The sequence below is a fragment of the Buteo buteo genome, chromosome 18 (assembly GCF_964188355.1).
Source record: "Buteo buteo chromosome 18, bButBut1.hap1.1, whole genome shotgun sequence".
Taxonomy (NCBI): domain Eukaryota; kingdom Metazoa; phylum Chordata; class Aves; order Accipitriformes; family Accipitridae; genus Buteo; species Buteo buteo.
The window spans coordinates 6,774,376-6,791,332 of NC_134188.1; the positions used below are offsets into that span (position 1 = coordinate 6,774,376).

General features: G+C 38.1%; 1 protein-coding gene across 2 annotated transcripts in view; it reads left to right on the plus strand.

Annotated features, from left to right (window-relative positions):
- Positions 1–16,957, plus strand: part of MIPEP (mitochondrial intermediate peptidase) — a 78,058-nt gene that overhangs the window by 9,970 nt on the left and 51,131 nt on the right. For both annotated transcript variants that reach the window (XM_075050719.1, XM_075050718.1), the window contains exons 6-10: positions 1,011–1,193; positions 5,181–5,337; positions 5,794–5,842; positions 6,498–6,558; positions 7,209–7,261. In XM_075050719.1, coding sequence (XP_074906820.1) covers positions 1,011–1,193; positions 5,181–5,337; positions 5,794–5,842; positions 6,498–6,558; positions 7,209–7,261 — 503 coding nt within the window. The remainder of the gene's footprint in view (positions 1–1,010; positions 1,194–5,180; positions 5,338–5,793; positions 5,843–6,497; positions 6,559–7,208; positions 7,262–16,957) is intronic.

Genomic DNA, 16,957 nt, shown 5'->3' on the forward strand with positions numbered 1-16,957 from the left:
CTTTGTACAAAGAATAAGTCTGAAACTTGGACTCTGGGTTTTATTTCTGATTTGACTATTGGTTCTATGGTGCTTCATCCCCTTTCAGTTACAATTTCACTTGCCCCTTATTTTTGCACATTTTCCTCTTCCTCCCCTGCCTATTCAACTTTTCTTCTGTTGCTTCCTGCTCAGTGTTTCTTTTCAATTCTCATTTCAGACTTTAGAAATCCTTCACTATCTTAATTTGAAACTTACTTCTGCTACAAAGAATTTCTGCTTTTTAAAATAAAACTCAAAAGATGTGTTTTAAAGAGTAAGGATGGAATGGGAGGACAGAAATCTTCAGGTTTTGTCATTCTTTGTACTTTACAAGTATGTTGAATGTGTACTGTCACCCTTTTCTTTTGAGCTATGAACCCACAGGCAGTAGAGAGCATACTCTACAAAGATGAGAGTTCACTGAAGCAAATCTTACGGTAATGTTAAATGTGTGAAATACTGTAATGATGGTGTTAAAACCCTAAATCACAAACTCCTCAGGGAAAAGTTGAAATACCATAAATGCTTTACGGTCTTCAGAAAACAGTGCAGTACAAACAGTAACAAAAGAACTGTAATTCTATATCTATTTGGGGATGCTAGTAGGATTTATCCATCTCGATGATGCTTCTTTTTTTCTCCTCTGTGTTTTACATAGCAATCATATTAGGCAAAGTTTTATAAATGTTTTGCAAGCAGCTAACATAGCTTATGTAAATTCTACTTAAACTCCACTGTACATTTTCTTACTGCAAAAACATAGGCATTTTCTTTCAAATTTCAATCCTGTATGAAATTATAGATTCGTATGAGCATCTGATCTTGTTGGCTTCAGCCCTACATTAGATTTTGTTGATGCTCTAGGTCTAATCTTAAATGTTGTATTTTCTGCTTCATGTGGAAAAGTCCGTTGAGATTTTAGAAACTTTGAGTTCTGCTTGTACTATGTCTGAAGATATTATGTATTTTGTACTTTATTTTTCATACAGCGTAAAAAGGCAGTCAACCTCAACGTCAGAATATTGGATTTATGTAATGAATTTCTGACAGGAGCTCACCTTCCCAACAAGATTGACAAACATATTTTGCCAGAGCATATTCGGTATAATTTTACAGCCGAAGGCAATTACTTACAAGTTGCTGGTCTGCATGCTGATTGTCCCGATGATCTGGTGAGTATTCCCTGAGTTTGCTTTGGCATACTTTACAACAAAAGTGCCTATCAGTTGTTTCACTTGTTACTGAGGCAAATGCATGTGGTTTATGATGTTATGACTAACAAGGAAGAACTCTTTTAGAATGTGATGATCAATGGCAGCCTTGGCTGTAGCAGCTATGACATAATGGAGGTGAATATCCTGAATGGATTGAGGGAGAAGAGGGGCAGAATACAGACCCTGGATTTCAAGCAAACAGACTTCAGCTTATTCAGAAAACTGGGAGGTGGGACCCCATGGGATGCAGCTCTGAAGGGTAAAGTTGCTCAAGAATGCTGGCAATTCTTTAAAGATAGCATCCTCCAGGCGCACGAGGATACTAAGATACTCAGTATCAGCGCATCCTGATCCTTAGAAAGCCAAGCAGGATGTATCAGGAGCCAGGCTTGGCTAGCAGGGAACTCGTGACAAAGCTTCATCTCCAAAAGGTAGCAGACATGAGGTGGAAGCAGGTACAAGATACAAGGGAGGAATTTAGAAATACTGCCTGTACATATAGTGATGATGTCAGGAAGGCCAAAGCTCAGCTGCAGTTGAGACTTGCAAGGGACATCAAAGTTAACAAGAACAGCAACTACTGCTGCATTAGTACTAAAAGGCTGGACAAGGAAAAGATGGGCTCAGTTCTGAGTAAGGTGGGTGACTTAGTGGCAGCAGACACAGGTAAGGCTGAGATGCTGATCGCTTTCTTTGCCTCAGTGTTCACCAATGAATTCTCCTAGCCCACTGTGCTTAGTGAAAGGATTCAAAGATAAAAACAACCAGAGGATCCATTTTGGGATTACTTGAGAGAACTCAACCTGTACAAGTCATTGGGACCAGACGGGCTGCATCCAGGGATCCAAAGAGAACTGGCTATTGTCCTTGAAAGGCTTGCTGCCTTTTGTAGGTGGTGAGGATCAGGGAAGAACCCCAATGACTGGCGGAAATAATATGTTCCATGCACCTTCAGAAAGGCCAAAAAAACCCCAAATTGGGGAACTACAAGTGACTTAGCTTCACTTTGATCCCTAGGAAGGTTCTGGAGCAATCCAAGTTAGGAGATTACAGTCTGGATTGGTGGACAAACAGACAGGTAAAAAAACCTGATTTCATGATCAGACTCAGAGAGCAGTGATTGAAGTGGTGTACTCTACTGGAAGGCTGGTAATGAAAGAAGTGTTGCAGAGGTCTGTCCTGGGACCTCTCCTGTTTAACATCTTTATCAATGACCTAGAGGAAGTGACAGAGTGCTTGCCTGCCGGATTTGCAGGTGATAACAAATTAGGAGGAACAGTTGATATGCTGAAGAGCAGGACTGACATTCAGAGTAGCCTAGACACTGAAGGAATGGTCCAATGGGAACCTTATGTAATTACAGAAGGACAAATGCGAAGTCCTGCACCTGGAAAGGGAGAATTCCTGGCAATAGTACAGGCTGGGACTACCTGGCTGGGTCTGATCTGTGGAAGAGGCCCAGAGGATTGGTGAGCCACAAGCTGAGCATGAGCCAGCAGTGACCCTGGCAGCAAAGGTGGCCAACAGCATCCTGGACTGCATGAACAGGGGCAGAGCCAGAGACTGAAGGATGCAGTTATAGCCCTTTACTCATCACTCTTTAGGAGTGACTTCTATGGAGGCCACCAAGATGGCCAGGAAGTGGAGTGCTGGCACTGTGAGGAGAGGATGAGGAATCTGGGGTTGTTCCACCCTGTAGCAGAGGTGGCTCTGGGGGGACCCTGACCACAGCCTGGCAGTACCTACGAGGACATCATGGAGTAGACAGAGCCAGGCTCTTCAGAGTGGTGCGTGACAGGAGGTCAAGCAGCAACAGGCACAAGTTGAAGTGAGAAATGCCAGTCGGAGAAGTTTTTCCCGATGACGATACCGAAGCCATGAAACAGAGAGGTCATGCTGTCTCTCCCTTCTGTGCAGGGTTTCAGGACCTGACTGGAAAAAGTTTAATGCAACTTGGTCTTACCTCATAGCTGACCCTATCCTGAGAAATCTTATTTTAATTCTGGCTAATGATGCTTTTCTAAAAATAATTAATTTAGAGTTTGTTTATATATTGAAAATTAGTTTAGACTCTTTGAAATGTGACAGTGGTTCCTTAGTCTTTTAGATATGACTCTAGGATCAGGAGTGTCTTACAACACTCAAGTGTTCTGTTTTCACTTACGATATAAATCATTGAGGTGACTTTGAAATCTGGTTTGTCACAAAAAAGAGAAAAGCTTACTGTCCTAGAACCCAAGCTGTAATGTTTATTTTCTGTAAGAAATTAAAAATTAATTAAATTATGGCACTGATAGAATGTAAATAAAGGACTAATACTCATTGCGTGTCATCTTTAAACTCTTGTCCTGAAAATAGTATGATCTGTAGGATTGCTACTGAAGCTCTGAGTAATATATCAATTCAAGAATGCAGTCCTCCGAGCCAGATCTTTGGAGAGGCTCTTTGGAAATCATATAATTTAGGTTGGAAGGGACCTCTGGAGCTTGGCAGTTTGAGTCTGATCCTGTTCAGAGCAGGACCAAGTACGATAGGTTTCTCAGTGACATGTCCAGTTCAGTTTTGAACGCTTTCCAAGGATGGAGATTCCATTACTTCTCTGGGCAGCCTGTTTGACCACCCTCACAATTTTTTTTTTTTTTTCTTGATATCAGATTGGAATTTTTCATCTTCCAGCTTGTGTCCATTACGTCTCCTCCTCTTGCTTGCACCTCCAAGAACAGTCTGGCTGCATGTTCTCTGTGCCTTACTGCTAAGTAGATAAAGATTAAGATCTCATTTGAGCATTTTCTTCTTTAGGCTGGACAAACCCAGCTCTCTCAGGCTCCATTCTGTGTAATGTGCTCCAGCCCCCAAATATCTTGGTGGCCCTACGCTGGACCCACTCCAGTATGTCAGTGTCTTGTGCTGTGGAACCCAAATCTGGACGTTGTACTCCAAATGTAGTCTGGACAGTACCAAGTAGAGGGAAGCAATCACGTCTGTGGACCAGGTGGCTGTACTCTTCCTAACAGAGCTCAGTATGCTGTTGGCCTTTGCTGCAAAGACACACTGCTGAAATGTGTTCAAGGAAGGGGAATAATCTCGCTTACTTTATTTACTTTTTTTAAAACATGAAAGCCTGGTGGAACAGAACAGGTAGGAAATGACTTGTGAATTATTATAGTCACATTTTGTATAAACCCAGGACCAGCATTCTTGTTGAATATATTATCCAAGAGAGAAGCTTATTTCAAATGAAGACAAGCATAAGTTGTTGCTGGATTTCTTAAGCCTATTCCATATGTACAAAATAATTATCTTCAATTGGTTTGTGAAACACAAAAAGCATTTCACCAAATTTTCTGAGGCTTGAGGTGATTTTTTTTTTTTCCCCCTGAGACTTATGAAAAAATCCAAACAAACCAGAAATAGGAGAAAGACTGATTGTCTGTGGGCAGATGGGCAGACTAATAGCTTGCTACTTCAAAAGAAATAAGGTTTTTCTCTTCCTCTTTTTTTCTCTACCCTGACCCTGCCTCTGGTTCTTATCAGATCCTTCTGTAAGCCAGCTTAACTGACGTGCAGAGAACAATTTGGCTTTCTTTTGGGTTTATTTTCAGAAGTTTTAGTGAGTTAAGACAGTCCACAGAGTGGTCTGAGAAGCACAGATGTTGGCAGAAGGAGGGAGGCAATGAGCAGAGAGGGGACTGTTGACAGAAGTAGAGAACAGGACCCTTTTTGGCAGTCTTGATCTGTTAGGTTGTCTCATTGCATTTCCTCATTCCATCTTTAATGGATAAGGCAGCCATAATTGTCAGACAGTCGTAATTACTATTGTTAAAAGACGTTAGACATTTTCCCAACAATATCAGTGAAATACAGCTGTAATGCCAGATCTTCAATTGCATCACTTCTTTCCCTTAAAAATTGCACTGTAGTAATTTGTTTTTTTTATTTTATTAGGTGCGAGAAGCTGCTTACAAGATTTTTCTTTACCCAAATGCTGACCAGTTGAGCCGTTTAGAAGAATTGCTTGCTAGCCGAAACAGTCTGGCACAGTTGGTTGGGTATGAGACGTTTGCCCACAGAGCTCTTCAGGGAACAATGGCCAGAAATCCAGGTATAAGGCATGTGTGGAAGGACGTGCTGAGAAATCAAATGCACTATGTTAGGTATGAGGTCAAAAGTTGTTAGTTGCTTTTGCTAAGTTTACACATACTTTTTCCAGTGAAGTATCTTATTGCAGTTATATTTTGCTGTATGCAATACTCATGCTTTCTATAAATGGCAATACTCACTGAGTAGGAACTAGTGTTTTTGTTCAGAATCAATGCTCACTCCTAAGATTATGAAGTTGCCATTATTCCAACATGTAACAAAGTTAAGTGTGGTACTAAATTCTCTTGAAATGATGGTACAGTAGTCAACAGAGTAGTTTGTTGTTCTAAAAAGAACTTTGCTGCTCTAAGGGAGCTTGTTTTGTATGGAATGTTTTGATGTAAGCTTAACAGTCTTTAAGGGAAGAAAAAGCTTTTTTAATTTTTTTTTTCTGTTTCCCCCCCTGTTTTACTTCTAGAGACAGTGAGACAGTTTTTGGATCTGCTTTCTGACCAGTTGTCTAAAAGGTCTGTCTTTTTCACTAAGTTATTTTTCTAACCATACTCTTTATTTCAAGAATAGAGGGACTTGTGCACTAGTAAGTCAGTCAGTGCTGCTTATTATATGCTCTGGTGAAACAAAAAGCAAGACTTTCTCAGAGTTTTGAGGGGAGCTATTGGCTTAGAATAAATTCTGTGTCTTATGATCGGAGAACACAGAGGACTGAATGCAACAAGTGATGTGCCAAGAAATACAGGCAACAGCAAACAAACAAGACGACCAAGTTTAAGCATTGAAGAACATCTCTCCTGGTCTTCTCCCCATACGCGCAACTCCATACATATTGCATCTATAAGCAAATTCCCCTGTTTGTCCTTCTTGCCTCCCTTAGTTCCACACAACACAAAACGGTTTCATCACTGTGTATGAATGGGGTGTATTGTAAGAAGGAGAATGCTTTGGAGGTGTACAACCAGAGTAAGAGGGACTTGATTGGAAGGAACCTGAATAACAGAAGCAGAATGGAAAAGTTCTTTTACCGTAGTATATGGGCCTGCCGTTTTATAGAATACTATCAATCTCTGATGTTGGGCATTTTCTTAGGACAGAGTATTATTGTGTGCTGTATTCCATTGCTCAAAAATCTTTCATTAACACTTTCATCATAAAAATATTTTTCAGAACTCAAAAAGATTTTGAAATGATGACAAAGATGAAAATGAAGCTCAACCCCCAGAATTCAGTAAGTTTTCATGTGTCGTTTTCCATTTTGTTTATTTTTAAAAATATAGTATAAGCTAACTTTGTTCTATGAGAAAAATTACTCTAATTTAGTGTACAACACGTAGTATAATGAGAAACTTTCTGTCTTCTGTCTTCAAATGCTTTTTGACTGCTTAGCTGCTATTTGTATTAAAACCAAGCATTAAGTGCAAGATAGCTGTTGGTTTATACAAAATGACACTGAGATAATCAAAACAAAGTGGTGAAAGTGAATATTACTTTGTTTTTAATTGACTCATTTGAAAACTAAAGGTTGTACTTTAGGTTAGATGCATGTCCAATTTGCATACTGTATTGTATGTATCCTAATTCTGTACATAACTGGGTTTATCTTTTTATTTGAATTGAGTGTATTTCTTGAAATCTGGTATGAAGTCCCATTATATATTTGAATAAGAAGTACTATCTTGAAGCAAATGTTAAAAAAAAGGTTTCAAGTTATGATATATGATGCTATTTCTGATTATATTTTTAGCACTGAATGTTTCCCATTATGTTTTAAATTCTGTGACTTGTCGAAATTGCAAAAATATTCAAAGGAAACAAAACTTTTCCTTTGGGTTCACTTGTTGTCCATTATTGTAATTATAAGCTGGAATTCTTTTTCAGAAGCTGATGCCGTGGGATCACCCTTACTACAGTGGTGTCCTTCGTGCTGAGAGGTAAGCTCCTTATGTTCATGATTGTAATGCAAATGAGTGTCTTTATTTCATTCCTTGCAATAAGGATAAAGAAAGTCTGCAATGTAAACAGGATTTCCTCCTTTGAAGATGTACTTCAATATGAAAAAATAGAGTATCTGGTGGGGCAGTTGTTTATAACATTTCTTAGTTACTGCTGGAATGCCTGTAGAAGTTTTTGGCTCCTCTGTTGTTTCATGGGGAAATATTGGCCCTCTTTGAAGATATAAGAGGATGAAATGGTTTCAGAACACCTACAAAATCCTTGTTCTTGTTTTGCTTTTAGCTCTTCGCTGAGCTGCAGTAATGTTTAAAAATTAATTTTGATCACTGAATATAATCCAACTCCTCTTCATATTTTAACTGTGTTGTACTTCTTGCTGAACAGGCAACTATCATCCCCTTCTACAGACTTGAAATAGCAACTTCTTGAGTAGTTCTTCACTGTTTTATGGGTAGAATTCATTCTCATCTCTCCTGCAAAGACTGGGAAATAAATCCTCTACACTGACTTAAATAGTGCATGAGACCTTTGCACATAACAAGATGCCAGCTCTGAAAGACATGAGCCCTGCGTGTTGCCTTTATTAGATCAGCAGTGGTGACCTTTTAGGTTTGTGTTGGAAAAGATAATTTAAAGTTGTGCCCCTCTCACAAGAGGGGGAGGAAAAATTTTCCTTCACTGCAGATTTGTAGGTTTTTGGTTTTTAAACAAACTTAGGCTGGATGTATCTGATTAAAGTAGTAGTTAACTCTGGATCAGAAAGCTGTGGTAGTATAGACACGGCATGGAAGGATTGCTTGCAGTTGGCCTGGCTGTTCTGTTGCTTTCTTGTACTTTGTTACTGTGGCAGTAGTTTTATGAGCAGCAGCTCTAATATTGACCTTGTCTTAAGCCACTGCATGCTCAAACGGGTACTGAGCTATGTATGTACAGCAATGTTTGTGTCCCGGGTGTGCAGAACTTGCTGTGCAGGGGAGGGAGAAAGATGTCCAGCTGCTGGGTCTGCTCCTGGTCGCTGATGCTGAAGCATGCAGCACTCCACGGTGTATGTGTGGATTGCTTGTTTGTGGCATGGCCTAGGAATGGCTGCTTTTGTTTTAACCTGGACAGGTAGCAGACATGCTTCTGTGAAAGTGGGAGCAAAGTCATGGTTATACTGGAATAGAGTCAAGGTCCGTCTAGCTCCAAATCCCATCTTAGCAGTGGTCAACAGCAGTCTGTGGAAGAGCACTGTCATACTCGTTCAAGATGCTATCTTGCAGCTTACAGATCTCCTTTACCTTGCCTGTATAGTGTCTTAAAACCAGCAAGAATTACATTCTGATACATAGTGCTTAATATTAGTCAAATGCTGCTGAAATTTATTGTCTATGTATCCTATTTATTTTCTACATTTCCCATAGTGCCTGCTTTCTGTGTTTTCAGAATTAGTGTGTCCCATAAGTGTTAGAGCACTAGGTGTAGAAGGCTCTGTGTTTCTTTCTCCTCCTGGAGCAGTGTCTTCTGATACTGTCTTATTTTCCTTCTCAGATCATCTTATGAAGCTAACCATATTGTAATTGAGTTGCTGATGATCGTGAATAGATTATTCTGCTCATTTTGGCATTAGGAAGAAAAATATTTCCTTTCCCTGTGGGGCTTTGTAAAAGACCAATAAAGTCACTTTAAGTTAAGAATTGCATGGTAGCTTTATGAAGGGAGAGCTGCAGGTAAAACAGACCAAGACATTGGCAATGTATCTTTGCTATTTTTTATTTATTCAGGCACCAAGTCTGGCAGCTGGATCAGTGTGAAGAATCTCCTGAACCTATGTAGGGCCTCCCTGATTACAATGCAGGATTGGGGCCCAACCTTTTTCTCCCTCCAGGTTGGGCAGGAGGTTTTTTTTTTTCTGGCATGTATACAAGCATCTACAAGACAGGGAAGGAAAAGTAGTTTTCCTCTCTATCGTATTTTGCTGGAAACCAAGAGCTTAGGTCTTTCACTGTCCTGTTTTCTGTATAGTGGTCTGTCTTTGGGAAAGGTTTTTGATCTGGCAGTGACAACAATGCTTTACATTCATTCTGCCCATATCATAAGTACTGAACAGGGTACTGGACGCTGGGTAATCAGCCCTGAAAAGTAAAACTCATTTCTCTACTGCATAATACCAGTGGCTGTGCTTTATGACTGAAACTAGGCAGGAGTCAGAGAGTATTCATACAACAACCAGAGGACAGGAATATACCTTATCATGTTTGTGCCCTAAACGTGTTCTGTTTGCCACTTGTTATCTATGTAAATGTAAGTCCACTATTCTTTATTTTGTATTTGTACTTTCCTCTGTTTGACCTCATCCTTTCTTGAATGCCCCTTGGATGCTATGGTATGTTCGGTTCAACACTTCTGTAACTGGAAGATGAGAACCATATCTATCACAAAATTTCATACTGGCAGGAGTTTGACTTTTGGCTATTTGTTGTTACTCTCTGAGCCAATTATCTTGTAGTATTAAATTATGTCTGAAGGAAGTGATGTTTTCCTTGGTTTTGGTTTGTTGTGTTTTGTTTTTTTTTTTAAATTATATCATGTTTCATTTTATTTATTTATAAGAGAAATAAATTATTTAATTTAATTTTTACTTATTGTATCCTATTTTATTCTGCGTTTTTGCATCATGGAATGACAAAATATATTTTCAAACAAGATATATTTACCTGTCATGCATTACTCCCATTCTTAGTATTCTTTGTTTAGTAGATTAATTATTTTGTTCTTCAAGGGTTTCTCTTTTTTGGAAGAAGTTTACTTTTAGCTTTGTCTTTTACAGAAGTGCCATGGTCATATTTGTAGTAGTGCTGTGTGCAGAGCATGGCTTACATATTTTTGTCTATCATGTTTTGGGACTCAGTTTGTGCCATGGATTTCTTTATTGTTAGGAATTTTTTTTTTTTTCTGCTTAGTAAAATGTTTTTGTTGATAGGGAAGCAAATGTATGTTTTTGGATATTTCTCTTGGACTATTATTGTCACTGTGGCTCCAGCTGATGTACAGAACCATAATTTCCTAGATATTGTCAGGTACATAAGATGCAGATTACCTTTACAAACCTAGGTATAAAGAAAGAGACTACAGGAGTTTAGTTCTTGATTAAGTAACTTAACAACGATCTAGTATGTTGCACATGCACCACTAAGGTGTGCAAGAAATACTAGATTGGAGAGTGTCTCTGTTGAAAAAGTTTTACTATTTGCTATTTTGGTCTATATGGCCATATTTGCAAACAGAAATGTTGTGAGCAAGCATTAGAAAATGTGATCCTAACGTGATATTTTAGTTCCTCTTTAGTTTTCCAGATTTTGACCAGCTACATCAATTTGTCACAAATGACACTGAAACTCATGACATATTTTTAATATGTCTGTTTTATATCTGTATGTTGTATACTTTAAATGTATTTATATGTTTTAAATTCTAAATATATGTTTATTTTATATTAGAGCAGGATTAAGGGAACAAATCCTTTGTTAGATTCCTCGTAATTAGTTTTAAGAGATGGCTATTTACTTCTGAAGAATCTAGGATATTCACATGTGTTTGGACTATTGAATTTTAATGACATTTGCTGTCATAACAGGTTGCCTTTATTTTTCACTCTGCTTCTACAGTTGTTACTGACTATTTCTGCTGTTTTGTAAGTTGAACAGCAGGAGGAGCTCCAGACTTAATTCACAAAGTATGTTTTTCTTTCTGTAAACTTGGTTTAGCCACAATAATTTTGTTTCTGTCAGCTTTCACCAAGTCTTTTCCCTGGAAACTTGATCCTACTTCAAAAGTGTAAGTCTCATTGATGGTAACAGGACAGCTTACTTCAGTTTTTTTTTTAATTTTTTTTTTTTTTTTTTAAATTTTGTTAAGTAGCCTCTTTGGCTTTAAACCCACACTTATGACAGTGTAATGTTTTTGTAGCTATAGTTTAAGTGACAGAGAAAATAGATGTCAGTATAAATGTACATTTAAGAGAAACCGGAGACAAAAGTCTGAAATTCATGGCAGTAGTATCTTAAAAGAAGATAGAGTAATTAGGAGAACCTCAAGAATTTTGGCAGGCTAAGGCTAATAAAACAGTGAATGCTACAACATGCTTCAGCCTCTAACAAGTAAGAAGATGTTTAATATGTATATTATAAAAATAATCCTGTTGAGCTTTAGTGCAGGCAAGTACCATAGTATTAATTAAATCCCATTACTTCTTAGTAAGTGCAGCTGCAGTTACAAATAATTCTCAAGGCCCTGATCTTGCAAAGATGTATTAGCCTTGCTGACTTCTTCCGGGTCATAAAAAACCCAAAACACTGGAAGAGACCTTTTGAGGTCAACTATTTGCCTTGAATGTAGGATTGACTGTGCTTAAGCCAATTCTGTTGGAGGCACAGAACTTTTCTTTAGAACTGTCAGTGATGAGCTTAGTGTATTTGGTGTTGACTCGCTTTTCCCTAACCTTTGGTGCTTACCAGGCTGGGCTGACTTCGCTGGCTATAATTCACTGTTGGGATTTTTGCCAAAGTGTCACAGATTTTATTCATCTTGCAACTGGGATGTGCTTGCAGGATATTGCGCTCTGTTCTTGTCCATCTTTTTGGCACTGCAGAAGTAAATAAGACTGGCCTTGGGGTTGAACAAGTCAATGCCAAAATAAGCCAGTTTCCTGCTGTGTAGGAAAGAGAAGTCACCACAGCAACTGCAGGAATTTTGGATCTTGGGGTGACCAGCTGAGCAGAAATCAGGAATAACGTATCTCCTTTCTTATTGGGACTCTACATAGGCTGCCAGCTTCAGGGGAGAGTAGGCAGCACTTTTGTTTTTTCAGAGAGGTAGCTTCAATACCAAGGTACCTAAACATGACTGGATGTTTCTCAAGTTGCTAAAAGCCGCAGCTAATGTTGAGGTTTGCAAGTTACTTTTAAACAAACTTGTTTATGGCTGCTTTTTGTTAAATTACTTTTAGTTTTATGAAAGAGTGTTCCCTGTTGGGAACACCACATGGAAAAATAGCACAGACCCTTTGTGGAATATGTGAGAAAACTGTCACTCTGTTCAAATTGAAAGCTGAAGTGGAAAAATAATGCAAAATTTAAAAAGAACCAGGAAATCTTTCAACCAAAGTGCTCACAGAGAAGGAAAACTTTCTTTAACTACCTGTTTATAAGCAAGGGAAGGCATGCCTTCTGTTAAATCAACTAATGCAGGTGCAAAAAGTCCATTTAACTTACCAGTCACTAAGCTAGTGGACTAAACTTTTTGGATGAAAACCTGAAAGCTATTGAAAAGGCTTGCTGTGAAGCAGAATTCAAGTTTCAATAATTATTTCTTTATTCAAAACACTGTGGAAGGACAAAGAAATTGTTGTTGATTTGAAATCAAAGTCAAATCTAAAAGTTACATACAGTGTCGATACCAAGCCAATACTCTGAATTACCCTCTGACCTCCTCCAAAATATTCTGTGAAGTACAATTAGCAGAAGGAAAAAAGGAATGTGAGATACAGGTGCTAGTTTATGGTTGATGAGAGTACAAAGGCTTTCTATTATTATTATCATTATTATTATTGAGAAATCCAGAGTCTTCTATAAATCATGGTTAAGAGTCTCCCTTCAGGTAAAGAATTAAATTTCATAGTCTGGCATGTAATGAAAATTGGAAGGGGTTTTCCTTGTCTTGATCTCTTTAAGTTAACCTGAGGGGTTCATCTCACTTTCATCTTCCACTAACAAGATTTTTTCAGGTTTCTTTGAAAGTTTTGACAGAATCTGTTTTATTAGAGATAGTTAACTTAGTGTTCTATATTTTCGTGGATGTCAACAGGATAATAATTTTTCTCAAAAAAAAAAAAAAAAGTCAGGCTATATCAGGGACTACATTTAATAGTCACCGATAAGAATTCTTGCCAAGCACCTAATTTGCAGTTGTTAAGAGTCTGAATGTCCATGTTCTGAAGAACAGTGATCTTTACTCAAATGTCCCTAATATCCAAGTTTATAAAAAGCATTCTTAATAGAACAGATGAAAGTCATGCTACACAAAACGGTCTTAGTTTCCTTCCAAATATACAGCTTAAATGAAAGCGATTTTAGAAGTCTGCATTTTATTTAGACTCAATGAAGTCATACAAGCTTAGAAATAATTATTTATAATCACATACTACATCTTTGTTCTTCACGGGGACACAGCCTTTTTTGTTTGAAGCCTGCTGTTCTTGAAGAATAACCAAACCTCTTTGTGTCATTTAACTTCTTTTTAAAATTGTTTTTTAAATCGGTTTGGCTCTGTTACTTCTTTTAAAAATATTGCTGGACTGCATACTGTAAAAGTAAGGTGTCTGGATTCTTTAACATAGTTTATCCTTTAATATAAAGCAGGAATTTACATCAAAGAAACTACAGTTTTCTTTGATATTTCTACTTTCTTTAGGAGGGTACTGAGATTTCTCTTTGTAAAGTTTCTAAGCTTACATTCTGACTTCTGTCATAAGTACATGAGAAAATTTTCACTCTTTCCTGGGCTTTGTTATAAATACAAATGCTTCAGTGTTTGTAATCAGATGTTCAGAGTGAATTAAGTTATTGGAATATGTTTTAAGGCAAAATGAAAGCAGAGCAAACTTCTTTTGTTCATTTTTGTGCTTCTCAGTCTTTCACAGTTTTGGATATTTAAGCATATGGGTTATGCAATTCAACAGGAACAACAAAATAATTTAAGGTTCATTATTACAATAAAAGGGACTACTTTTAATTCTTGATCTTTTTTTTTTAAAGTCAAAGAAGCTAACTGAAAGTTTGGCACAGAGAAAAATATTCTTTTCCACTGTAGATGAGTTTGTGTATATATTTGTTGATGCTGTTTCTGATTTGTTCAGAGTGAGAGATATGTACTGGTGTCCTTTATTTTTTTTACATAAATGTAATATGATATTTCTTACATCTAAACTAAAAGTTGTTTTTTTTTTTTGTTTTATAATATCTAGTCATGTAAAATGCCTTCTTGATTTCAGGAAGTCATCTTTTAGGTTAATAATTGTGTTTTCTGTTGTGTATGTCTGTAACGGATAGAAATTTTGGTATTTCCTCTTCCTGCTCTTCCAGAAGTGCATTCAGAGCCTTTAAGTTTCACGTAAGGGCTTAAGAAAATGTATGTGCTCAAGTTCAAGGATAGTTGGGAAAACTTTCTGTAGCACTGCAAGTATCCAAAATCAATCCATACCTGTTTTTCTTCTAGGGTATCTGAGGTCAAAAAGGTTCTATGGTAAGAAATCTTTCTGACTGCAGTATGTAGTTCTCTGCAAAGTTCTGTTGTGATTCATCAGACCACCTTCCATCTCTTTTGCCTGCATTTTCAAAGGCATCTTCTCATAGAAAAGGCTGTCCTGTTCATCCTCTTGGGATTCAGGTATAAAACATGCTGTCCGGTCAGGGAAGCCCAAGTTCCAGAGAGGAGCAAGAGCTCATAGCTGAGATTAAGACTTCTGCTAGTTAGCTCTTGCTGGTACCTTGCTAAGCCTGGGAGTGGCATTGTATTTGCGTCTGCCTTTTTCTGGTGACATAGGCACTCTGGCTGCCTATTTGAAGCACTCTGAATCCCCTTGCTGGGGCCCAGAACTCACATTTTAAGTGAAAGGTATCCAGAGAGGATGTTTGATTCTTGCCCTGGCTTGCTTAGCTGACCTGAATCCTTTTTCTTCCTTAGGAAGTGCTGTAACCATGTTTCCATGAATTTGCCAGCTTTGGAGACAGCAGTACAGTGTTCTGCTAGGGACGTTAGTATGCCATGTGCATCATCCTCCCCACTGAATTCTGCCTGTCTGCTCAGCTGGTGCACCAAGCAAGCTGCAAATTACAGCATACAAGAAAGCCTGTCTTCAGGCACTTCTCTGCAGTTGTCGCCAAATGGAGCTCCAGTTGGTTTCCAATGCAGATTTTAGCTGCCTATCTCCAGAACATTAACATTTCTTGCTAGTAGCAGTAACCCTTAGCAGAAATTTTACCGGTAGCAGAATGCGTTAGCATAGTTCAGTATGGGTCGTAATAACTTCCTTTCTGATTCCTTTTCCCAAAAATACTTGAATGCATTTCCTGTTGGAGATAAAAATTGTAACTTGGCTGAATAAATCTAGAAGCAGCTTGGCAAAGAGTGACTAGAAAGAGTGTGCTCATATTAAAGCAGCTGCTTCTTGCAGTTTTATCTGAATTTTTTACTATTTGTTTTAAATAGAAGGAACAAAGCTAGACAACTGTCCAAGCCCACAGTTGATAACAGCTTGAAAATCATGCATAAAGTGATTCTTAGAATGGCTGCTACTTTAACCTGTAGTATAATAAAAATAATTATATGCACAGTAGGGTCAGCAACAGTTATTAACATGTAGATTATGAAGATTGCTTTGCTCTGACCAGTGAGCAGTTCAGGGGCAGGCTAAGCTGTAGTACTTTGGAAACTTGGCTACTTTTTATAGAGTCAGTCACTATCAGTTAATTCATTAACTAAAGTTTTTGTTCTTTCATTCTATCAATAGAGAAGTAATGTGCAGTGGAATGCCTTGTTTTGCTAGGGTTTTGTTGGGAGCCTTTTGTGTGCATTTTCAAATACACTTGGTTTCACATTTGAAAAAAATGATCAAAGAAACACCATACACCTGGGATAGAAGTTGGTGAACTTTGAGTTTCCCCTTTAGCTTCAGGAGAAATTAATTTTACCGTTTTGGATCAGCCCTCAGAAAGGCTCTGCATCCTACACAGACAAGCTCTATCTTTGTTACAGGACAGTTTAAAGTGCTAAAGGAGCGTATTGATAGAAGTCTTCATCTTGGAATTTTATGTGGTGTTTTAGATGATCTGGCCCAGAGAGTGTTTTGAAGATACAACCCAAGACCCTTGAACAGCATTAGAAATTTCATTCAGAGGGCTGAGAGAAGTTTGGCTTGCTGTCACAACTGCAGTCCCCATTGCTGCCAAGAAGTTGTGCTATGGTGGTTTAGATTAGCATGAATTTGAACACTGAAATACTGTGGCTGGAAAATGTTTTGTTCTTGCAGTTTCACTAAGGTGATGAAGCTGTGAATAACTGAGGTTGGGTAATCATTTTCTAGCAAACAGATGCTTTTTTCCTGTCATCTGGAAACAATCAAGTTGCTAATGGCTGCTACCGTTTGAGTGCCTGGAATCTTCAATAAGGGAACATGTAGTTTGTCTGTAAACTCTTCCAAATACTTTTCCACCCACACCCTCCAGCCAGACTTCGTTTTACAGATCTCGGAGATATTGTAGGATTTCCTGTTCTGCTCATTGAGTATTCTTTTTCTGGGAAAGATTCAAGTCTTTTAAATTAATTTCTTCCCTTTTCCCCATTGTCCTCTAATCTTACCTAGAGTTACACCTTTCATTCTGCAGTAAATAGCATTAAATCTTGAGGGTGGCGGCTCAGAACAGAGTCAGGCATATGGTTGCTCTTGCTGCTGAAAGATCATCTATTAATAATAATTCCAGGAACTGAGTTTTTCGTTATAGGACATCAGCTTCAGATAGCTGAGGTTTTGGCTAATTTCTATTCCTAAATAAGCCGAAAGAGAAACTTTTCCTGGAATCAGTGCAAGTTTGGGGTTAGGCTTTCTTCGATGATATTTGCTCTTGATTTGTGGAAAG